This window comes from Chanodichthys erythropterus, chromosome 3 (assembly GCF_024489055.1).
Source record: "Chanodichthys erythropterus isolate Z2021 chromosome 3, ASM2448905v1, whole genome shotgun sequence".
NCBI lineage: Eukaryota > Metazoa > Chordata > Actinopteri > Cypriniformes > Xenocyprididae > Chanodichthys > Chanodichthys erythropterus.
This window is the reverse complement of record NC_090223.1, coordinates 46,101,611-46,126,629: the sequence shown is the minus strand read 5'-3', so window position 1 is coordinate 46,126,629 and position 25,019 is coordinate 46,101,611. Positions and strand designations below refer to the sequence as shown.

General features: G+C 36.7%; 1 protein-coding gene across 9 annotated transcripts in view; it reads right to left on the bottom strand.

Annotated features, from left to right (window-relative positions):
- unkl (unk like zinc finger) overlaps positions 1-25,019 on the bottom strand; it is a 26,378-nt gene extending 1,359 nt beyond the window's left edge. For 2 of the 9 annotated variants that reach the window (XR_010894650.1, XM_067382503.1), the window contains exons 1-15: positions 24,613-25,019; positions 23,582-23,791; positions 18,751-18,927; positions 16,550-16,683; positions 16,252-16,387; positions 15,553-15,670; positions 15,365-15,449; positions 14,297-14,463; positions 13,740-13,928; positions 13,084-13,146; positions 11,007-11,250; positions 10,382-10,474; positions 10,054-10,287; positions 8,909-9,105; positions 6,922-7,179 (exon numbers count right to left, since the gene is read on the bottom strand). Coding sequence is in view for 8 of the 9 variants with exons in the window: in XM_067382503.1 (XP_067238604.1) it covers positions 6,922-7,179; positions 8,909-9,105; positions 10,054-10,287; positions 10,382-10,474; positions 11,007-11,250; positions 13,084-13,146; positions 13,740-13,928; positions 14,297-14,463; positions 15,365-15,449; positions 15,553-15,670; positions 16,252-16,387; positions 16,550-16,683; positions 18,751-18,927; positions 23,582-23,791; positions 24,613-24,677 (2,370 nt within the window). In the remaining variant the exon portion in view is untranslated. Of the gene's footprint in view, positions 1-4; positions 6,729-6,921; positions 7,180-8,908; positions 9,106-10,053; positions 10,288-10,381; positions 10,475-11,006; positions 11,251-13,083; positions 13,147-13,739; positions 13,929-14,296; positions 14,464-15,364; positions 15,450-15,552; positions 15,671-16,251; positions 16,388-16,549; positions 16,684-18,750; positions 18,928-23,581; positions 23,792-24,612 lie in introns of those variants that run through there. The other 7 variants (XM_067382506.1, XM_067382505.1, XM_067382507.1 and 4 more) reach the window with 7 other exon arrangements.

Sequence of the window (25,019 nt, the reverse complement as noted above, 5' to 3'; positions counted from 1 at the left end):
GAAAAACAAATTGTAAAAGGTTACAGCAGACTGTAATACAAATAATACGTAATTCAACACAATTGTGTATTTTCCTTCTGCTGTAGAGTTTGTAGGGAGAGACCAGACTTTAAGAGAGTTACCATGAAACTTCTTTACCCAAACTCTAAAAGTGGGGTGAGTACAGTAACACCTTACACTCATAAACATAAAGGTTCCAAAATGGTTTTTGCAACAATTCCCCAAAGTACATTTCAATAGGGTCTTTCGCACCGGAGGTTTTCATAGTTCCTATGATTATTGGCGTGTTTGCACTGCAGGAACTGGGAATGATTTTAGTAATAGGAACACCTTTAAGGGTTACTAAATTAGCTCCTACTTAGTAGGGTCTAACCCAGCACAATAGTGACTACCAGCGACACAAGTGTACGTTGACTGGCTGAAGGCATGACATATGAAGAACCGGCACCTGCCATTTTTAAAAAGCCGTGTAAACAGTTTACATATACTTAATCCACGAACATGGAAAACAGCGGTAGATGGGTTGATGCCGAAGTCTAGACACTTTACGCATGGAGTTGTTGACATTGTTGAATGCCGTGCTTAAATGACGTCGCTGTCAGCCGGCTTACATCACTTCAGAGGTCCTACTTGCGGTGCAGATGCAACCAGGAAAATGGCCTTGAAAATGTGGTTCTTGGGCTAGTTCCTATAAATGACTTCCTATCACTACCCGGTGCAAAAGCCGCTAATGAAAAGTCCTTTTAAAAATTCATAGTGTGAAGAATATTTTAATGATCTAAAGTACTATTTTACATTCTAAAGAACCTGTTTTGTAATGGAAAGGTTCCACTGATGTTAAAGTTTCTTCATGGAATCATATGGTGCTTTGTTTCTTGGCTCGGCTTACTTTTCCACTGTAGGTTAGTACTGCTTCAAAGTGGGTAGGATTATAGACTTATCGTTATGGTTGCAACGCCTCTACTGCCATGGATTCGCTCCTTGGCTACTAACGTTTGCACCTCGTCTACTGGCCATGATACAGCCATTTCTTTTTTCAAGTTGCGTGAGATGGTCGTTTACAGCAAGTCGTGTGAACAAATGATACTGCTGTGGCTGTTGCTGACTATTTAAATCTAGCGTGTTTGGCATCTCGTGTCGCAAATCCAATTACGCTGGTAGTGGCGATTCTTTCTGGAATCTTGCTGATTCTCGCTTGGAATCTCAACTGAGGTGGTGCTAAAAAAAAGGTACCAGGTACTAGGTATTGTAAACAGTGGAAAACCCCCCAAAAGTGAGCCGTACCAAGCCGTACCATGCAGTGGAAAAGCGCCAATATATGCCAGTAAAGTACTAATATTTGTAAGAGTGTACTTTTAACTGTTTCTCCATATGACTTCCCTGAACCTTTTTTGTGTGCAGGCAATGAAATTGCTGCATTACCTGTTTGATGATCACAGTCTTTGACAGTCTTCACCGCATAGCACCACACTAACCGGGATTTAATCCATAATCGGTACCTAGTGGTGAATATTTAGCTTTCTATAATTCACATGAATGTGATTTATCGACATTCATCTTTTTTTAAATTTCACTTTTAAAGAAATGAAAAGATTGATTTAATCTTACTTGTGGACAGAACACTTAATGTTAAGTTGCATATTAGCACTCAGCAACTGATGATTCATAAGCACATGAGAGGAATAAGACAAAACACTCGAGTCAGGTTAAAGATCAAAAATTATTTAATTCCCATGATGACAAAAATAATTCCATGAATTCTGTAAACCATTGCATAACTGCTGTAGTGTAGACAAGTGTTAACAATTTTAAATGATACACTACAAGAAAAAGATTATGCATTATAAATAATACCATCTTAAGTAATTCTAGTGAAGAAAAACCTCTCTGGCCTTGCACGGCATAAAAACGTACAACTATTCCATAAAGAAGCCTCCATAACTTAAACACATAACTCCCAGTAAAAGTTTTAAGGTCTTGTGTTGACAACACATACACAAAGTATTATATTGACAGCAAATTGTATAGTATTTCAACACTAATTAGAATATAAGCTGTTCTATATATTGATGCATACTGTACCAAAATAAGGGATATGTTTCTTCCTCACAATATAAATGTTTTCCTCATTTTGACTTTTGAGCTAATAAATCTGTGAGTTGCAGTTTCCTTTGAAAATTGGACATCTCTCTCTATTCTACAGTTCTCCTGTAAAACCCTGAGAAAAATACATCTCATATTTCCATCAAATTGTTACATGGATAAATACACAAACTTGAAAACTGCAATTGTTTAACTTATAAATTTATTTGTAATGTAATGTATCGCAATTCACAAAACTAGTGCTACATCATTATAGATTAACTGTTCTCTAAGTTATTCCAGTAACCCATTTTAAATCTAATTTGAATGGTACATTCAATATTCAGGGATTTAATGTTCGAATAACCGTAACATTAATTATAGGGAACAGTGGTTCCAAAAATTCTGGCATTTTTTTTCTTATTTATTATTATTTTAGCCTCTTACAAAAGTTTACTATTGTAATTGTTACCCCCCCCCTCCCCTGGCTAATTTGCTAAATTTAACCAGTTTCATATGTAATACGTATATACAAGATTGCATAAATCCTTAGGTTCAATAAATCACACTACTGATAGAGAACAAAATTAGAAAAACAAACAAATGAACAAACGAAATCCACAAGAATGCAAAAAGAAATGAAGAAATGATTATTTCCACTGCAGAGCATTATGGTAAATTTCCAATACATTAATTTACACATTGCTAAACAAGAGTCCTTGGTGCTTCTTTAAATACAGATGCCTGGTCTTACATCAATGTTAAATGGTCATCTTCAGTTACAGTTGGTATTAAAATGGCTGATGCAGACAGAGGGGTTTAGAAAGATCATGCTGTGGACTAAAAGACTACTATCTGCCATTATTATAAATTTTGTACAGAAAAATCAGTTAAGCAAACCAATAAAACAGAAAATCAGTCTGAAGACCAAACTCGGAACGACTAGATTTTATAACAATTCCACATTAATTTTGTCATACTTCATAAACTGTTCGGATGAGCTGCTACTTTTAACACCCTTGGTAGAGAATATCATTGCAAAACACCTTAACTGTTCCTGACTTTCAACATGAGTAAGTATTTCTCTCGATCAGAATCACTTATTACTCAAAGTGAAACATTCAAAGGCATGGCAGAGTATTTATGTATTATTTTAATACACTGGTCTGTAGAAAGTCTGTGACAGGACTCTCGTGCATTGAGAAGTACAGATTTAAAATGTCCCAAGGCACTAAAATTCGGCTCATTTCGTAAGCTGGGCTTACCCATTTGTTCAATGAAAAATACTTTCAATGTGGTTGTATTAAAAGGCACAAATTTGTTTCAAAGAGACTTGATCCTTCTAAGATTTAACAATATTACCAAGCAGAATAACTGGTCGTGAATCAGACATTTAAGTGCAGATCTACATTTTTTTTTTTAATTAAACACGCAAGTGTAACTAGGCCAAAAAGTGAGGTTTAAGGCTAGGAATATTTGAACATTTTTATATAAATGTAACCCAATGTCTGTCTCAGCCATTTCAACTAGCATGAGCAAGGGACCCATTTTACATCACAATCAAATAAGTTCTACACAGCCATGGTAGACAACATTTGACAATACAATAATAGACTTCAAGAAGAAAAAAAAAGTTAAAAGATTTTCTATTTCATATCCAAATTCTGAAGAATCCCAACTAAACAGACAGAAAAACAAACACCAGTCAAATGGAAACTAAAGAAAGCACCTTGCGGGCCGAGATACTCTTTTAAATTCCTGACAGTATACAAGTAGTGCACAACAACTAATGTTTCAAAACTGATTTCAGAATTTTACAAGCAAGTACTATTTGTATAAAAAGAAAAAATATATACTTCAAATAAGCACTAATCCATATGGCCACTTAAGAATATTAACACAAATATTAATTCATTACTATGACATTCCTTCACTGTAGATTACAGCCAATTCAATACTATGTTATCATTTTTACTGAGAAATTGGAAAAAAAAAAGAAAAAAAAAACACAATCTTTATATTAAGTTAAAGAATTGTGATTCATTAGGATTTTTTGAATGCACATTATGTAAATAAGGTAATAGGTTTGGTCATTTTTTTTCTAACTATTTCCTCAAAATGTTAAAATGAAAATGCAGTTATAAAATTGAAGTGAGAACTTAGAATAGTAAAGGTCTTTGGTAGAAACTACAAAAATGGGCATTCAGTCCATTAATATTGTCAGCAAAAGCAGTTGGCATAGTTGTCCTGTCAAATTAAACATTGAAAAACTGACACAGTAATTGTACACCACTTCAATTGAACTTTGAAACAAGTATAAACTACAATACCACTTTGGTTCATTTGAGTAAAGTCCACATTTGATTTGACCGCACTCTTAATTTATGAAATAAATGTTGTGTGAATTCTCACACATTAACCACATTTTATAGTTCAACAAAACCCTATGTTATGGTCCAATAACCAAATAATGGAACTAATTCCTCAACAAAGTGACACGTCTGCAAAGCTCTTGAACACTTGAGTGTTAGAAACATCCCATCCAGAGCTGCTTTGATCCATTTCAACCTATCTACGTCAACCTTCGTACGAACGAGAACATGTCTTTGCTAATCGAACTAGAAAAGATAAGCACATAGTCAATGCATTAAAAAATATTTTGAATACTTTGAGCGCTCGACTGTGATGCCTGACCAACAACTGGATAAGTCTGCTCAATACATTTGGCAGTGTGATCTAGAGCTTCAGCTGGTTAACAAAAGTTACACACTGACACATGCAGTGACAAATCAGTCAAAAACATGAGCTACATACAGACCTTGTGGATTTAGATAAAATGCAAGAAAGAAAGCAGAGAGAAATCATATATACACTGTCTTTGCCTTGTGAAGCTGAAAGAAAGAAAAAGAAAGAGGGTCTGGACAATTAGATCCTCAATAACCATCCCTTTTGAAGTAAACTGTTTATCCCGGTTTCATAAGAAAAAGAACTTGCACCTTTGTGTACCTGACAATTTACCGCACAAACTCGGTGTAAATATGAAAGGAACAGGAAAAAAAAAAAAAAAAAAGATAACACAGTAGCAGGTCATTTCAATTAGATTACCTAAGCACATTACACTGTCGAATTTGGATACGAAAAAACACTAACGATTTCTGTCTGTAAACACTACAGAGCACTACAATTCTACACATTTCAATAAACAGAAATGTACTAAGCCAGTTTTTGCAATCAAAGAAACACACAAACATTTCCTGATTTGAATATCCCTACACATTTAAATTAAGGATGATTCAACATTTCTAACGATAATGAAGCTGCACCCAAAAAGCACCATCGTTAATGAAGAAGAGGGAACGATTGTTTAGCTGAACCTCAAGAGCTCAGGCACCGACCAGGGTGAAGTCTCTCGGAAATACGCTAGTACTGAATTGGGCTCCGATAATATGGTACTACTGAAAAATACATACTTTGCAGAACTTTGCACAAGCTGATGGGTTTTGTACTACAATCCTAAACTCTTCACAGATGCTTCGAATGTTTGTAAGGCAAGGCACTTAAGAGGGAGTGGCCAGGAATCAGATATATGTTCTGACATATCTGAAAGGCTGAAGTCCAAAAAAAAACTGTGTTGCTGAGGACTTCAGAACACATGTGCTCATTTAACAACTACATAATGTATATCTAAATAGTCACTATAAGACAGAGAAATCGGTTTACTAAATGCCTTAGCATACAGTATGTGCCTTACTGATATTACAGCTGCTGGTTATGCCTAAAATGCATTCAAAGTTTGCACTTATTTGATTGAAAAATTTAAGTAACAATGAAAGTAATATTAACTACTATTTAGTACTATTTTATATGAAAACTAACAAGTTATATACACTATACCATGATTTAACAGTAAGAAAAAAATGAAATATTCTATTATGTTTCACAGTACACACAAAAGCTTCATACTTTAGCATATTTGGGGAAAAAAATATATAAATCTTAGAAAAAAGAAAAAACAACTACAAAAGCAGCTTAAAGCAAAATTTCTATAAAAAAAAAAAAAAAATACCCTCAGACAAATTTCCAAGTCAACAAAGTGCTTTTAACAAGAAATGAATCCTCTTCATACAGCTAGTAGCAACAGTGGCGTCGGACCGATGATTTTGTTGCTAACAGTCAAATCAGGGCCAACTGACTATAAATGCCAAGGGGAAATTGTTTAATGCTTTATGAAAATTGATAAAAATCTAGCTTGTACAGAACAGGTATTGCATTTAAGTACTTGTATCAGTCAAACACCACTTAGATTCTAATAAAACAAATCAATTGAATCACTATATGAAATACTGAAACAAAAAACAAACAAAAAAAATGCTATTTAGAAACTGTAAGCATAATAATAATAATAATAATAATAATAATATTAATAATATTATGTATTAGTAGTTCTTCAAAGGGCTAAATCATTAAATAGTACCTTGGATAGCTGTACATCACCACTTCAATATTTTCGTCTTACAGTAAGGACATTCCGTTTTACCAGACGCACAGTTCTGACAAAGTACATAATGTTGGCAAGGCTGCAGGACAATGGAACGATCATGCTTTTGGCAAACTATACATTTCTTTGACTGAAGCTGATATATTACCTGTGTTGAGAAAAAGAAGAGTTAACATCAGTCACACTCTGACAGATTTAATGCAGTGCGTCATGCATGACTGACTCGTGTGGATGTTAAACCGTGTTGCCGTCTAGTTGACGAGAAGAGCACGACGGTCTACTTAGAGAGTGTGTAAATGTGACATGGTGGCGTATGTGTGTTGGGACCTGGTCCTTCTTACCCCGTCTATGAGGTCTAGGTCAGAGCGCAGCTGGCTCTGGATGGAGCGGAGCTTTGGCAGAGGGAGCTGGTCCAGCTCGCCGTAGCTGCGCAGGAGAGGCGTGTTGGGGGAGCGACACAAAACGTCAAAGTCTCCCTGCAGTTCCTTCAGCTTGCGCTCCGTGTCCTCTCGCTTCTGCTCTGCCAGCTGCCGCTCCGCCTCTGCCGATTTAGCTTGTTCTTTCGCTTCGTGAGCGTCTTTCTGCCACGCTTCACAGGCCTATAAGAGGTGCGTTTTAATGAGACGTTCCATCTGATTATAATGACTGAATTGATTATACACCTTTGGGCTTGTTGCAAAGCTGCAAAGCTAAAGGAGTGCTGCAGGTATAACATTTTTATAGGTCAAAACATGGAAAAGAGTTCGCATTTTATCACTTCTGGTTCCATCGCCCCAAAGTTAATGGTTTTTTGGAATGGGTTTTTGGTTAAATGCCTGAAATAAGGTCTGTGGTGAACACAAGCTAAAGATATTTTTAGGTTTAAACTACATACATAAATACATACAATAGGTCATTAAATGCATCCGTAATACCCCCCATGAAGCTTTAAAGTAGGGCTGCACAATTAATCGAAATTAACCTGAAATAGTGGTTAAACCATTTGGCTTTTAAAGTGCAATTATGAAAGCGCAAAGGATGCGATTATTTTTTTTATGCACAGCTTGTCTGCGAATCACGGCTCTGTGATCAGTAGTAAATGCTGCTCCCTCTGAAAGCACTGCGAGTTTGAGCCACTTATAATGTGCATTTGAAAAAGCAACACGCGTCAAACATCTTTCCAAACATGGAAAGCATTTATGAACCTCTGGTCCAACAAAAGACAACATTTAATAACATGCTTTTACCTCAAACTACCTTCATAACGCCAGTTGAGTGTTTGAAAACACCCTTCTGTGAGATGATGTGCTTCTCACACAGAATAAGACAAGCAACATATTATTTCATAGTATTCTATACAGTGATAAAGGCTATGTGTCGATTAGCATTGAATTATAAATCTACTTTATTATCATGAAAATACCTGAGAAGACTTGAAGTCGTCAGATAAACCATATATTGTTATAGTCGTGTGTTTATTAGTCATGTTTAATCAAAGCATTACGATCTGTTTATTCAGCTACAGTGATGGTATGATACTTATAGGGATTTCCTGTAATTACATGCATTATCGTACTCCCGAGGGGCATTTTTGGAGTTTCTGCACAAGAGCGCCCTCCGGCTTTCAGATGGAGCAGCAATTAGCCGTACTTCACTGACAAGCTGCGCATAAAAAAATAAAAAAAAATACACAGCCAATTGCCAAATCACATGAGGTTTAATTTCAATTAATTATGCAGCCCTACTTTAAAGGTTGTTGGGGACATTAAACATTATCACACCGAACAGGTAAACTCATCTACCCACTAGTCTGCTTTTACGGCCTTATTGTGTTTATAATTATGCTCTTGCAACTATTCTAACTCAAACTTTCAGGGAAAATGCTTTTAAATAAAGACTGAAAGAGTTGTCGGAAGCTTAATGGTGGTGATGTTGAAGCATGCGAGTAGTTGCATTTATAGCCTACATTTAGCTTTTTACTTCTGGCTATTGAATTTAGGCTTCAAAATTCATAAAAGTGGTGTTCATTATGTGAAGATTATCAGGTAAGAATCATAAACTTTTGTTGGTCACAGAGCTTCTTTAGTAATCCTAAAGCCAATGGAAAAAATCCTATTGGTTTTTATTGAGGGAACCAGGGCCTACAAAAATTAATCACTGCAGCACTCAATAGCTTGAGGTGTCACTGTAAGATAATGGCATCAATAAGAAAAGCAGTGTCAGACTCTATTTTCTACAATAAAACTGGGCATGAATCTCTGAGAGACAACCTACAGGAAACCTAAATGGCTGCTTGACAAAAGGAATCACTCATTTCACAAGGCCCATAATAAAGCAAACACATCTGACCTGTTTGACTTGGTGCCAGGCCTCCTCCCATTGCTTTATCTTGCGCTTGGCTTCATCCAGTTCTCGGAGGAGCCGGCCGATGTCTGCGCTGCTGGAGCCGACCGTGCTAGAAGTAAGGCTGCTGAACACTGGAGACGGGCTGGGAGAGAAGCTGCCACTCATAAAGTCCCATATACTCCCTGCTCCGCCATTCAGACCTAAGCCAAAACATTATTATATCAACTCAAATATTCATGAGACTGTGATCATACTCAAAAGTTTGGGAAAATAATAGCCTGAGTCTCAGATGGCACGCCCACGGACCACCTGATGCATAGTGCACACACCACACACACAAAAAAAAGTTTCAATCTGTTTAGCTGGCTGCTACACAACTTACACATTTTTATCAGTCTGTTGGGCGCAAACAGAGATTTATTGTTGGGTTTGCCAAAGTTTTGTTTAAAGCTGTTATTTTTATGTAAATGAGATGAACACAATTTATTCCTCTTTGTTTTTATGTAAAAACAGTCCAAAAAAACTACTTTAGGAAGGACTGACCACAAATTCAGTCCTAAAATGCATTTTTTTTTTTTCTGCTACAACTTTGTTCTGGATATTATTGTGATATCAGATATTTGACCTTAATCATGTATAATGTCATGCAAAAATAAATTAGTAGCAAAAAAAAAAAAAAACCTTAAGGATGCATTAAATTGATCAAAAGTGACAGTAAAAACATTTATATTTTATAGATTTCTATTTCAAATAAATAAGTTCTTTCAAACTTTCAATTCAAAATAATTTTGATGTTTCCACAAAATATTTACTCACTAAAATATTTTACAACACTGATAATAATCAAATATTTCTTATCATATCAGAAAGACTTTTGAAGGATCATGTGACTGAAGACTGGAGTAATGATGCTGAAAATTCAGCTTTGACATCACAAGAATACATTACATTTTAAAATTATATTGCATAGAAAATATATATTTTAAAAACTGTAAAAATATTTCACAATGTTATTGTTTTTACTGTATTTTTTAACAAATAAATGCAGCCTTAAAGAGACTTCTTTCAAAAACATTACTATTCTTCAGTGGCAGTTTTTGGCCCTTCTCATCTTGAATATGACGATCTCCAAACCTTACAGTTCTCACCTAAGGAGTTCTGTGTAGACGTGGGTGTTCCTAGAAGGCCATGCTCGGTTTTAACAGGTGGTGCCTGTGGCTGGCTCTGCTGGGAGGCCATTCCAGTGAGGAGAGACTGGGACAGGGATTGAGACAGCGAGCTGAGCGGGGAGGCGGATAGAGACGACGAGGAATGCAGAGAGGAAGACCGGGCCAGAGAGCCAGGAATATTGACAGGAGCAGAGCCTCCTAATAACCTCTGATCTATGGTGGAAAACAAGTGTTTAAACATTAACAGCATCATATACCCAGTACAAGCCAAAACAAGCAAAAGCTAACAACAACAATAAAGTCTTACTTGTTAAACCAAGGCCATTGTTGTCCTGGTCCTCCAGCTCTTTGTCGAGGGAGGCAACATTGATGTCACTAAAATTTAGGTCAAGTGCAGATCCTAAGAGCAAGAACAGTGGTGCGATTCAATATTTTTGCATAATGGATACAAAACACAAGCTACTTAATGAGACAATACTGCATAAAGCTATTAATGATGTTTTTTTTAAACTCCAATAGAAACATTTGAAGTGATAAAAGGCTTGATGATTTAGTTATCCATCCTGCAACACAATTCATTTCAGTTCACATCAACTCACAGTCTATAATAACCATACATCAAATGCTGTGTTTGGGTAAATGCCATATATTTAGCTTGAATTAGCTCAGAAGAAAAGGCAGACATGAAGGCAAAAGCACTTACCATCCTCTGAGCTCTGTGCTGCTGAGTCATTGCTGCTGCTGCTAGGGAGCTTTAGTGGACTCACTGACTTATGGCTAATGCATTGCCACAAATACACTTCCTTCGACTTCACTAAACGCTCGGCATTTATCTGCACTGCCTTATCTGGGCTGAGTCTGTCTCGTGTACTTTTAGATGTAGCGCTTGGCTAGACTGCTCTAAGACAAAAGAGTGCTGGAGAGGACCTTACCTATTACTGACTCCACAGTATTGCTGCCTGGATAGAAAGGCGTGGCTTTTGCATTCATGGTTGATAAAGTGGTGGGTGACGAACTGTCAGATCCGATACTGGAGGCCAAGCTGGACGTGATGCTTGATGTAATGCTGGACGCTAGTGGGTTCACCACTGAGAACACACCACCGTGAGCCTGTGAATCAGCCGTGACATGGCACAATGTCAAATAAGACTGTCCACGATGAAAAGAAGGAAAGATCTAGTTTAAAACACAAGTGACAAGTTAGAAATGCACTCTTTGTATTCATTTTGGTTTAATAAGGTTTTCAAGTATAAATGAATAATGTTTTTCAAATGTTAATAAGCACCAAATTAAGCAGTTTTGCTCTTTATTAAAACAAGTAATAATAAAAAGATTATGCCAAACTACTTAACATTATTAAGCCTTTTTTCCTTGATTTTGAGTTCAGGACAGTTGTATCACCCTGACATTTCTGCCTTAAATGTTCTTTGCTTTTAATTTACTATTTTACTACCTATATTTCTTTCTTTCTTTCTTTCTTTCTTTCTTTCTTTCTTTCTTTCTTTCTTTCTTTCTTTCTTTCTTTCTTTCTTTCTTTCTTTCTTTCTTTCTTTCTTTCTTTTTCAGGTGTAACATTTGGTAGCACTTTATTTTACAGTAACACCGTAAAATAACATGTAACCTTACATTTTAAACCACTGTTATAGTATTTTTATACTATTAGTATTATTATTACTATTATTTTTTTTATGTTTTAGTAATACATAATATTAGTCAATTTAGCTCCCATTTATTTATATTTCAGTTTTAGTTTTAGTAGTTTTATAACTTAAACTTGTTTATTTCAGTTTACTGCCAAGGCAAAATTTCCAATTTCATAGGCGTTTCATATATTTATAGTTTATTTTTAGTTTTATTTCAATTAACAAAAGTTTTAGTTAGCAATAACAACAGTTTTAAACATTAGCTGTTTCCATCACCCTGTTTTTTTTTTTTTTTTTTTTTTAAGTTATATTTATGGGCTTTTTGTACCTGTGGACAGTAGAGAGCAGACAGGAAAGCACTGGGTGGAGAGAGGGGGTGGGATCGACAAAGGACCTCGAGACGGGAATCAAACTCGGGTCGCCGTGAACGCATTTGCGCCATATGTCAGCACACTAACCACTAGGCTATCGGACTGACACCATCACCCTGTTTTTATGCGCATTTTAAAGATGAATTAAATAATAATAATAATAATAATAATAATTCTCAAAAAAGTTGAGTTAATGCAAATAATGGGAGATGGAAACGCATTTGCAAAAATAAATTCTGACGTTGCGAACATTAAACCCATGTGCCTAATTGGTAGGGCTGGGACAATACATTGATTCGTGATACAAAGAATCTGGAGCGATTCTGATATTTTACAATGCATCGCGATTCTCTCTCGAATCGATTCTAAGCTTAGTTTTTAAACAGCAGATGGCACTGCATGCTTTAGAAACACCCATACTCTGCTTGCGTCCATTTCCTTTAGATATACCACTTAAACCTAAAATAATTCATAAAGTTCGAAAAGGTTGAAGCATTAATCTTGCATCATAACAGCATTCTAAACTGAGGTTCAAGTATATTTAACCACTTACATGACTCCGCCAAACACACGAGCGCTCTCCAGCACTCTTCTTCATGAGCATTTGAGTGTGTGGTTAAAAACTAGCTTAGAGCGCCATCTGTTGTTAAAAACTAAGCTCAGAATCGATTAGAGAGAGAAAATATCAGAATCGATCCAGAATCATTATATCGCAAATTGCGAATCGAGAATTGGCGTATTGTCCCAGCCCTACTAATCAGCTGGATTTGGATTTGTAAACTCAGCTACAGTTACATAAAAAAACAAAAAAATCTGCAAATACAATACTTTTTATGCCATTATGTTCAGATGATATGTAATGTTATCTCGTTTCTTGGAAATGAGGATGAAAACATGATAACCTGCTTCACTGCTCTAACCACTTCATGTCTTTGCTTGCAATCCTTGCATGTAAGGTTGTAAAATGAGTGAATATGAGGACAAGGTTGCTTTACCTGTTTGTCTTGGTCCATTAACTTTTGATTATTTTCCCCAGACTGGCTCTTCTGGTTCTTTGCCTGAAATCAGATAACACATCCTTTCATGTGACCTGATGTTGTTAAGGCAACCAGGGGTGTTATTACGTAGGCAATTGCTACCTGCTCAGGAAAAAACGACCAAAAAAAAGAAAAAAAGTACGCCCTTCTGTGGTTTAAAGATGTGTGTTACAGTATACCATGACAGCATGCTTTGTTTTGATATTTTATGATGACCACATCGTTTATGTGGCCTCTGGGTGTCGTTCACACGTTACTACAACATTTAAATTTATAGTTTACACCTCAGAACATGAACGATAAATGGACAGAATAAACAAGTTCATGTGGCGTTTCAAAAGTCAAAGTATTAACACCTGTGCACACAATGATACCACACCCTCAATCTCAAAGACTGAAATGAAATTTTCGAGAACAACAACAACTGAATAATGACAACTAAAGACAAGTGATTTTCATTTGACAACAAATCACTGAAAAACACAACAGAAAAGTGGTGAAATGAAAATGACCCAAGGGCAAATAAATCAAAAGTGAAGCTTGCAGTATGTGTCATGCCTGCAGTCCTGCAGGAGATCCCTTTAGAAAGGGCTAGAGAAAACGGTCATGTGTACCTGATCCTCCCGTTCAAAACCCGGAGCTTTGGGATAGTTAGACGTCGGAGAGGAAACACTGGACGTGGTGGACTCTGAACATAAGCTACCATTAGTAAAGCATTTTGGCCTGCCGATGGGTCCAATTGGGGACAAAGAACTGTTGCTCCCTGAGCTTGGTGTTACAGTCGGACTATTAGAGCATGATACCTGAAGGAGAAAAGCACAAATGAGCTTAAAAAAAAATGTGGGTTTGGAGCCAGCCAAATAGGTGATTTTTCGTTGTTGATTGGGTGGATGTAGATGTGAGAGGATTTAGCTCACAATAATAGAAAAATAGCTCAATCAAGTCTAATTTTTGGTGTAATGTGAATAAAGAAGCATTTGAGAAGAAAGCCCTGATTTGAATTTGAGATATTCTCGCTTTCCAACACAGACTGCAATAAGTAGAAATGAATGCAAAGAAAACAAAATGAAACACTGCTGAAATGAAAGAAAACTGCTTCCTAAAGGATCTTTCTCTACCACAGATGTAAGACAGATGCAAGACAGGTGTGAGAAGGTGAATGCAAACATACGTTTCCCGTCTGGCCGTTGTTACTCGCACTGCTGGTGATGGAATTCGTGTTGGCGCTCCACTCGTTGATTGGACACTCTGGATATTGCTGGGAGCCCAGCTTGGACTGAGAGCCCGACTGCATTGCTGAGAGCAACGTGCTCATGGTCTCCTCTGTGGAAGGAATTCCTTCAGACACACGCACAAATATTCTTTAGAGTCGTGAACTTAGGGCTGCACAATTTTGAAAAAAAAAAGAAAAAAATTCTGGTAAAATTGCAAAAAAAAAAAAAAAAAAAAAAAAAGGGTCCAGGTTTTTGTATGGCAGCACAATTTGGCCAAAAATGTGTGATTACATATCAATATCATTATAAAATAATAATAATAATAATAATTACTACTAAATGAAAAAAATAAAATAAAAAATATTACTATTGTAATATTTTCCTGTAAAAATACAAGAACAGTTTTTAAGAAAAATATAATAATAATAAATTTTATTTTACATTACTGCAAAATTGAAATACGAATATTTATGGCTGTCTTAATTTCTTACATTTTCAAAACAGTAAACCACCAAGGTTTTACTTTTGCGCAAAACCACAACAGTGTGTTTATCAGTGCTTATCATAACAAGTTTGGTTAACACATTTTGCTTTCCAAACTGCATGCTAACCAAGCCGTCTGAGACAAAGAAAACACTGGGTCATGAGCTGCTCGCATGTAAATTATACAATTTAAGTACTGAGTTGCATTAACTAACAACATGTACTTACTATAGGGTTAGAGGATACGATTAGGTTTTGGTTTTTCTGTTAGTTGCATGTCATGATGCATAATTTTATTACTATAATAAAACATATAGTAATATGTTATTACTATAGTAAGTACATGCAAAAAGGACACGGTTACCTAATTGTTTAATTAAATTACAGTCTTTGCGATTTGATAATCACACTAAACCATTTCGATTTTATTTCGATGAATCTTGCAGCCATACCTGAACTACATGAAATCACTGCATATCATGTATTTAATAACTACAACACACAAGCACAGTGAAATCAGTCATCCTTATAATCATGCTTACTTTCCACATGTGCAAAAGCACAGAATGGTCCCCTCGGACAGTATCCAGTTTGCCTCATGTCGTTGCATTTAGTAGATTTGTAAATCTTGAAACAGACACAAAAGTTGGTGAGATAAAGAAAATAACGTCAATCAAATAAATTCAAAGTTACTCATTCAAGTTCAACGTTGTGTGCGTTGCAGTCTCACCTCTGGGTGGAACTGCTGTTCGGTGCGAGAGTGGCAGTACTGACAGCTGTCCCCACTCTCACACTTGGAGGGTTCGCCCCACTCATCACCGTGCTTTACACTCGGGCAGGGCGTCGACCTGCCAAGAGGGATTCAGTTTTATGTTGAATCCAACAGGGATTGGGTGTCATGTTAATTAAAAATAGTGATGCACAGAAATTATTTTTTTCCCGAAACCAAAATTAAAGTTCTCCTCTTGATATTTCAGCCAAACAAATTTTACATATTGCTACTCTAGCATAATGTTTGGTCACAATAAAGTGTGTCCTGTTGTAGTTTATCCACATTGTGTGAATGAAACCAACATTGACACACAACGAGACACAGACACTCAAAACGAGTCATCAAAGCAGCTGATTTGGTCAATGACTCTGGCCCTCTGAAATATTTGGTTGCCTATATATTGTGGTGTAACAGTATATGTATTAAACTAAAGTGACCATTTTTCCTATTGTACTTAAATCGTACTGAACTATGACCCCAAAACCGGCATACATACTGAACTGTGACTTCTGTGTATCGTTACATCATTACACCCTTTATATATATATATATATTCCTCAATAGGGTCACTTCCACTCGCAGATGTGTTTTATGTGACACGTGTGTCATCTTTTTTTTGGAAATATTTGCTTTGCAATTCAAGTGATTCTGCCTCACCTGTATTTGAACTTTCTGGGATTTCTTCTCCTATCTCTGCTGTTGTGATAGTGGGGACAGGCATAGCCCTGCCTGCATAGACGTGGAGGCTTGGTGCACTGCTCAGTTTTGTAGTTGGCCAAAACAAAATTGGTGTCTGCAAAAAAGGGCAACAGAAACTGAATATGAGTGACCTGATTGAATACAGTGTCATTTTGTAGCCACTGCCACTGAAACCTGTAACCATTACCACTGATATCAGTTTCATTTTATTCCTGTTATACTGGGCTGGCATTGGTGTGAGGAGTTTTTGTGTCACCTTGCCAACGTGGGTCCTCATTTAGGGTCTTCTCAATCATGGCCTGGCTGGCCAGCACACCCGGCTGCAGGTCAGGAATTCCCTCCCCGGATCCCAACTGGCCGTTCTGCAGAGCTTCCTGTGCCTGGATCTCTCTGTAAACATAATTATACAAGTCAGCCCACCCATTCAGAAGCACCACCAAAAAAATCCCCCAAGATTGGTTTTGATGCAACAGCTATTTCCACATAGATGTTGCTAGGCAACTGCCGAGATAGCACATTTCTTGTTATTTAATGACTGGTAAGCCACATTTCCAGGCCAGAATCAAACAGTTTGCGGCTATGCTGTGCAGACTGCTCGGCAATGCAAGAGTAATTGATGTCATTAGTAAAACAACAAATAAGGTACATTTTTGCAAATTAGATTAAGCACCCTAATAGGTGCTAGCTGGCTGCTCACTTATGAATTGAATACTTATGCAAATACCCATGGAGGTGCTAATCAACTGAAAATTTGTGCAGCTTTTGCAAATCAAAGTAATTGTCATAAAACAACGTCAAGCGCAAACTGCTGTTACTTTGGGATTCACAGCTTTTACATTAGTTGGGGGTTGGGAATCCTGGCAGAAATCCCCCGCCTTTTAAAAACAGGAATTTGAGAGCAACAAGGCAAAGAACTTCCTTTTCCGACTGCTGTCCTTTAGTGTAAAGATTTCTTCCTCTCTAAAGGTTCTCCGTTCACACCAAGACGAATGTTCGGTGTGATAAACATTTGAATTCGAATGACCGGCTGTTAACGAACCTGTTCAGACGGACACAGACATTTGCATGTGAAAGATCTCTTTTCCGTTGCACTGATTCACACTTTTAGTCACATGCACAGATCCACTAGCTATGTTTCCATTCAAAGTTGCAAATTTAACTTCTGCACAAAACTGGAATATCGCACTAAACACTGGCGATAAAAGCAGCAATTCCATCCCATCAGGTGTTCAAGAGAACAAAATCGTAACTTCATGGGAAACTGGAGCAAATTATCTGTAATAAAAATGAAAGTTGCTGCCATCGGAGAAGCCACTGTGCCTCTTTTTTCTTACATCATAAATGACTTGCATCTCAGAGCGTGCAGACGAACCGTAATAAACGCTGTGATGTTATCTTGCGTTCGGATGCTGGTGTTTGTGAATGCAATCACATGAAACGCTTCTGTGAGGGAATTAAACCAATTCATTCTGATGACAGACTTTGGCTCAGAAATTTGAGATGCTGTGCGATGAGATTGTTCACTGCTTAGACCAGTTACCCAATCATGTTGTGCATCAAGGGTTTTATGCAGTAAATGGGTTTCCATCGCAGTTTATGCTTATCTTCTGAATGGATACATTTTTTTCTTAATTTTCTGAATTTTTGCACATCTTGGCGTTGCCGTCCAGCATTTTTTATATAATATATCCCAAAATGCACATAAAAGTAGGTGGATGGAAACTACAACTTTGTTCATGAATAGACTATCTTGCTAAGCGACACTGAAAATTGTAATGCTTCAGCCCAGATGATGCTAGTTAAATCAATGGAATGAAAGAGCTTGCAAGCGAAAAGTCTGTATTCCACTAGTTTAATGGCAGGTACACAGGAATACATGAGAGATTGACTCTTTCTTAGCGTTACAAATAAAAGTAAAGCAAAAATGCATAGCAAGATAGTAGAGCACAGTTATCAACTACTGTGGTTCTCATCACACAGTCATGCAATTATTTGATAAACACCATAACAAATGCAAAAATCTTAAATGGCTGTTTAAAAACATGTAAATACTGTTGGACTTCCTTTCATTTCGGTGATAAGCGGGTGTTAGAAACGGAAAGTTGCACATCGCTTTTGTGTACCAGAGTAAGTGGGGTATTTTCTGATTTGCTGTAAGCGACATCTACTATTAGAGTGTGAATCTGCATTAACATTCAGCCCGTCATGCCGATTTTTACGCATGTGAAAAATATGATTAAAATTAATAAAATTAAAAGGTGCAATAGGTGATTCTCTCTACAGAAACATTTTTTTGTTAAACAGGTTGAAAGTTTCCTCATATCCTGATGGCAATCACTATGTTAAATGGTCTAAATATATATCATAGAAAAATCCCTCATTTACACACAAGTCAAGGGACATGATCATACATATGTGCACCTTTGCAAAAGACACAAAGAGAGGGAAAAGACCGACCTGATATCATAAACCGGTGGCCGAAGGTCATGTGGTCCATGAGCGAAGGCGCAGTGGAGGCCGTTCTTCACACAATGTCCACGGGCATCTGTCTCATGGATGCAGGTGCCGGTCTTGTAGTAGCGTAAATGGTACTTGCGCTCTGTGTCACCGGTGGTCCGGTGTAAATAAGGGCAACTGTGAGGAGAAAAGCACCGGCTCATCAGTATAAATGCTGAATAAAGAAATACATTCTGATACTTTAAACAATAATAATATGTAATCTGAAAAGATAATAAAAGATAAAGAGATGCTGGATTTTGTTGTTACAAAAAAAAAATATATATATATACGATTGTGTTGAAACTGCATTTACCTGCCATACAACTATTTCTAACATACCACAATGTAAGACAATGTAAGACAGAGTGAGATATAAACAGACAGCAAAACTTTTTCATTGCCATGACAGAGTGGGAAGAATGTGTGGAAGCATGTGCGAGAAACTCCTTTTATTCCCAGTGCTGCAACTGCAAACTACACTATAAATAGTACTAAATCTACTTCTATTTCCAGAGGCAAAATAAGTTTGATTAGAGTAAACGAAGTACACTTGCTGTCGCTGTTAAAATATGTAATTATATTACTGCTTGTCTTAATAAGGTTGTTTCTTGTTTCCACATGGGAACATATGCACAATGTTTTAAAATAATTACTTTAACTATATTTAATTATCAACAATTAGTATACCTATATTAAAATTCTTTTAAAATTCATCAACAAATATATTAGAACAGTTTTTCTTGTCACTTAAATATATGTTAAATGTACCAAGTCATATAAAGAGACATTAAGAGCAACACGCACCAATGTCAGTGCCAAGCTCTTTCACAACTTTAAAACAGTCAAACACTTGTGAAATACTTCCCGGCTAGAAGTTGTTTTGCAAGATATGTTGGTATAAAGTGGATATACTTTATATTACATGGCATGACATGATGAAATATGTGTGTATTCTTGGTGCTCTTCACAGATAACTGCACTTTTTAGTTTTAAAATGCATTAAAAATGACTGAAACATAAGTAATAGAGTTTGCTGAAACATGGCAACACAAAGCAAATGATCAGATTAGGAGAACCAGATATGTATAAGAAATATGCATTTAATTTTTAAGACAGGATTTAAGGCACACAGAAAATGGGGCTGTGACAGTCCAAACAGCAGCTCAGAGGAGAGCAGATTTATGCTGAAAATGCTACATACCCAATAATCTTCTCAAATATAGCAACTGCATCTTGTTCAGGTAGCAACAGTAACTATGGCAACAGCGATGATGTCACCATAAGACGGCTGCTACTGGATGAATGAATGTGTGATCTATGCTTACACACTGAAACTATGTGACATACATTTTGATTCGGCAAATACAAGGGGGGGGAAAAAATCATTTTCGCAATTATTTAACCATTTACATTAGAGCTTCATTTGAGCAAATCAGTCAGAGCAAAAAGTGCATCAAAAGACAAAGAATAATAATAATAATAATCCAGTGACCTTCAGTTCAGGTGTAGGTAAAGGAAAGTAAAAAAAAAAAGGAAAAAAAATTGTGGTTCGAATCAGATTTGAAGATAGATTCTATCTGTAATTAAAAAGAACATTATTTTACTAATGATTGTGCATCCTTAATCAGTATATCATAACATGTTTTTTTTTTTTTTTTTTGGTGTTATACAATATACGGGGAACATATAGACTATCTGCCAATATTATTAATAGTATGGTATATGGTATTGTTCAATATTTAATTGTGGATCCTTATTTCTGCATATGTTTTGATATTCTTCCTTGCTTTTTCTTTTCAGGTACAACATTAGATTATGGCCAATATTTAAAGGGACAGTTCTCCTTCAAGTCATCCTATGTGTATTTGACTTTCTTCTTTCAGACAAACACAATCCGAGATACATTTAAGAGCATCCTTGCTCTTCTAAGCTTTATAATGGGAGTGAATGAGGGGCAAGATTTTGAAGCCCAAAAAATGCATCCATCCATCATAAATATAAACCATATGGCTACGGGGGTTAATAAAGTCCTTCGGAAGCGAGGTGATGGGTTTTTGTAAGAAAAATATCCATATTTAAAACTTTATAAACTAAAATAAAATAACTAGCTTCTGGCCTTGACTGTTCATTCAGAAATGTGTTATTGCATTGAAAAATGAGACGAGCAGTGGAATGGGAAAAAAAGCAAAGTTATTAAACCCAAGTTTAACTTTTTTTTTTTCTTGACCGTAGCGTTTTTAGAATGCTGTTTCATGGGTGAGACGCTGCAAAAGATGCAAGACACGAGTGAAACAGCCAAACAAGTCTGCCAAACATAAAAACAACAGGAAAAGTAGCGCTATGGAATGCAAAAACCTGTAAAGAACTACTGTATGTTTGATATTTCATGTTTGCATTATGGTGATCTGTTTTTACAAAGCATTTGCTGTTAATAATAGCCTATTAAAGGTGTTATTTATTGCCAGAAATATGTAGCATTTTTCTTATTTTAAATTATTTCTGAGTATTTAGGATATGTTTAAGATATGTTTGAACAACATTTGCCTTCATATTTAATGTATATTTTCTGCAGAGATATTTAACAAATAAATAATTTGTTTTACATTTACACCATGTTGATCACTTCATGTGTGGTGCACTTGGAAATGAATCTAACTAGTTAAAAAAACAAACAAACAAACAAACAAAAAAATATCGAAATCGTGAATCGGTCAATTGTTCTGAAAAAAATCCAGATATAATTTTTTTGTCAAATTGCCCAGCCCTACCTATATGGTCCCCATATATTGTGTAACACCAATAAAAACATGTCACGATAGAATGATTAAGGGTGTACAATCATTAGTAAAATAATGTTAGGTTTAGTTACAGATAGAATCTATAGTATATACCATCAAACGGTTGACAGAGATGTCTCACAGGATTCAATGACAATCTCACAGCGAGATCAGAAATATTACAGCATTCCCAAAATCAAAACAAAGTTGCCATGCCATTGCAATACAAAATTACAGAAAGCAATTAAAGGGTTAGTTCACCCAAAAATGAAAATAATGTCATTTATTACTAACCCTCATGTCGTTCCACACCCATAACACCTTCATTAATCTTCATAACACAAATGAAGATATTTTTGATGAAATCCAATGGCTCCATGAGGCCTGCATAGGGATTAATGTCACTTCCTCTGTCAAGATCCATAAAGGTACTAAAAACATATTTAAATCAGTTCATGTGAGTACAGTGGTTCAATATTAATATTATAAAGTGACGAGAATATTTTTGGAGCGCCAAAACAACAATATAGTGATGGGGCAATTTCAGAACACTGCTTCAGAGCTTTACGAATCGAATCAGTGAATCAGAGCACCAAAGTCACGGGATTTCAGCAGTTTAGCGGTTTGATAAGAGATCCGAATCACTGATTCAAAACAAAAGATTCATAAAGCTTTGAAGCAGTGTTCACTAGATATTGTTGAAAAGTTGTTATTTTTGTGTTTTTGGCACACAAAAATATTCTCGTCGCTTTATAATATTAATATTGAACCACTGAACTCACATGAACTGATTTAAACATGTTTTTAGTACCTTTATGGATCTTGAGAGAGGAATTGTCATTGCTCCCTATGCAGGCCTCACGGAGCCATCAAATTTCATCAAAAATATCTTAGTTTGCGTCCTGAAGATTAATGAAGGTCTTACGGGTGTGGAACAGCATGAGGGTGAGTAATTAATGACATTGTTTTCATTTTTTTGGTGAACTAACCCTTTAAGTATCCACAATTAAGTATACCTGAGTAGCAGTTTCAAATTAAATTTCAACGAGCAAATAAGAAACTAACAAGTTAAAACACAAACAAACACACACACAAAACAAACACACACACATATACATATATATATATATATATATATATATATATATATATATATATATATATATATATATAAGAACATAGATCCCCACAAAAGAATCAATAAATTATTTAGTGGACAATGTTTTCCTTTAATTTTCAACAAAATATATAACTGGAGTAAATTTAGACCTGATGTGAGTTTGAAAGTCGGAGTTTAAATATCCTCCGAACAAAGACTATAGCTTGCTGCTTTGAACACACTTGAGTTTTCATGAAGAGAGGGAACCGTAAACATTGTAACAGCAACGGACCAATCAAAAACAGAGTACGTGCACCGGAGAGCCAATCATAAACCAGGGAACAGGGGGCGTGTCTTTGGGCTCCCTGAGCTCAACACACAAGCAGCAAGAAACACATCAGCCTTCATTTCCAAACTGAGGCTACACTTTTCTGTTAACACACTGGGAACTGAGAGAGCCATCAGTGACAAGTGGAAGTGAAACTCGAGATAAACACACACACCGAAGGAAAGACGACACAAACAGCACGGGAGAAAGTCAATATCCCATATACACGGTGGAGTGAAACATTAACATAAAGTCAACACTATAGTGAATTTATAAGACACGGTCCGTGTTTGATGATGAAGGAGGAGGAGGAGGCGTGTGCTACACAAAACAATCAGACGATGAGTCAAAAACACTACAACATGCCCATGGCTAAAGGAAAAGCCCCAGTGTCGTTTACAGTCCACAGATCTGATCCACAAACACCAGTGACGCACTTTATTACAAATACCGAAACAAAAACACATGTTCGTTTCGACCAACACATGCATGCCTATGCAAAATAAACATGACTGCCGCGTGCATCATATTACAAAATGACTTCTCGACCGCAGCATGCATACATAAAGAAAGAAAGTTACTTACTCGTCTCCATCGGGACATATCCCTGTTGTTTCATCATACTTGGTACAGTACACATCTGGGCTGTAATTAAAAGTCCCGTCTCTTCTCCGGATGGGTCTCCGTCTTCGCTGGTTGAGAAAATGCCAGTGGAAACACGTAAAGGGTCTGTGCTGTGTGCATTTGTGCTGCAAAAACAGTGGGCACTGCTCGGTCCTGAACTCCTTCAAATATCTAGGGTCAAAACGGGAATAAAGCTTCATAAATCAGCCAAACACTTCGTTTGAGTGATATAAACAAATCAGAAATGTCAAACTACGTTCAAAGTTTGGAGCTGTTGGAGTCTGTTACACTGCGTAGTTTACCTTTCCACCACAAAACCAGCCCTAGATAAACATTTTATGTTACTTTTTAGCAACTATAAACATGTAATGTTAATTTTATGTGTTTATAAGCAGCTAAATGGGAACTGAGTGCGTTAAAAATCCACTGTGAGCCATTTATCACTACAACATTAGAAGCTTACGCCAAGTACTCCGCGATTAGCGTTCAGAGTTACGCACAATCTTCGACGTACGTTCCATTCAAACCAACGGTGCGTACGCAGGGAAAAGAGCGTAGAGTAAGAAACACGGGCCGAGGAAGGAGGCGGATGCAGCTAACAAACCAGCCTGCTAGCTACATCTAGCGAGCGTCTCGACTCGCTCGCTCGCTCCGCTGCTGTGCAGTATACATGTCTTCAAGCTTTTTCACACAGGCAGGCTTTCTGCAAATAAAGCGAAGAGCACTTTCTGAAGTTTTTAATCGCACACAGCGCGTTAATACGGAAAACAATGCAGTGTTTAGCGGAGATGAGATTGTTGATTTGATCAACATTGAGATTTGAGAGGCGCGTGCATTCGGAGGAATTTACAAAAGGAAAAGCACCATTTTAAAACGCACAGAGGGAAAGGAAACAGCACGCGTTACAAATGTAAATCCGACAGTCGGCTATCGGATAGCCATCACGTTCCGCGGAAACGTATTTTCGTCCATTCAGTGTTTACTTTACTTACGTATAGTGGGTTGGTTTCTCGGTTTGAGGAGAAGCGCTCGCCGCCGTTTTCGAAACCGACGGCATTTTCAGTCAAAACAATAATAGCGCGTGCGCGGGGACCCTCTCGTCTACTCATGCTCTCGCGCGCCGCTGCAAGGCCAATATGAGCAACTGGCGGGACAAACAAATATGAGACAATGACCATGCTGCATAGCTGCAGTGTCACAATAATGCAGCGATTCCGCACGCAAAACAAGTGTGTATTTAGTGCGTGGCGCTCCACAAAATGATTCAGAAATATATATACAATAAAATATATGATGACACAATACTACTTATTTATCTAGTAGGAATTTATATTTCTTAATTAATTCCCATTGTGCAAAAAAATCGTAAATTCCTAAATGTGAGATCGGAATCGTCATA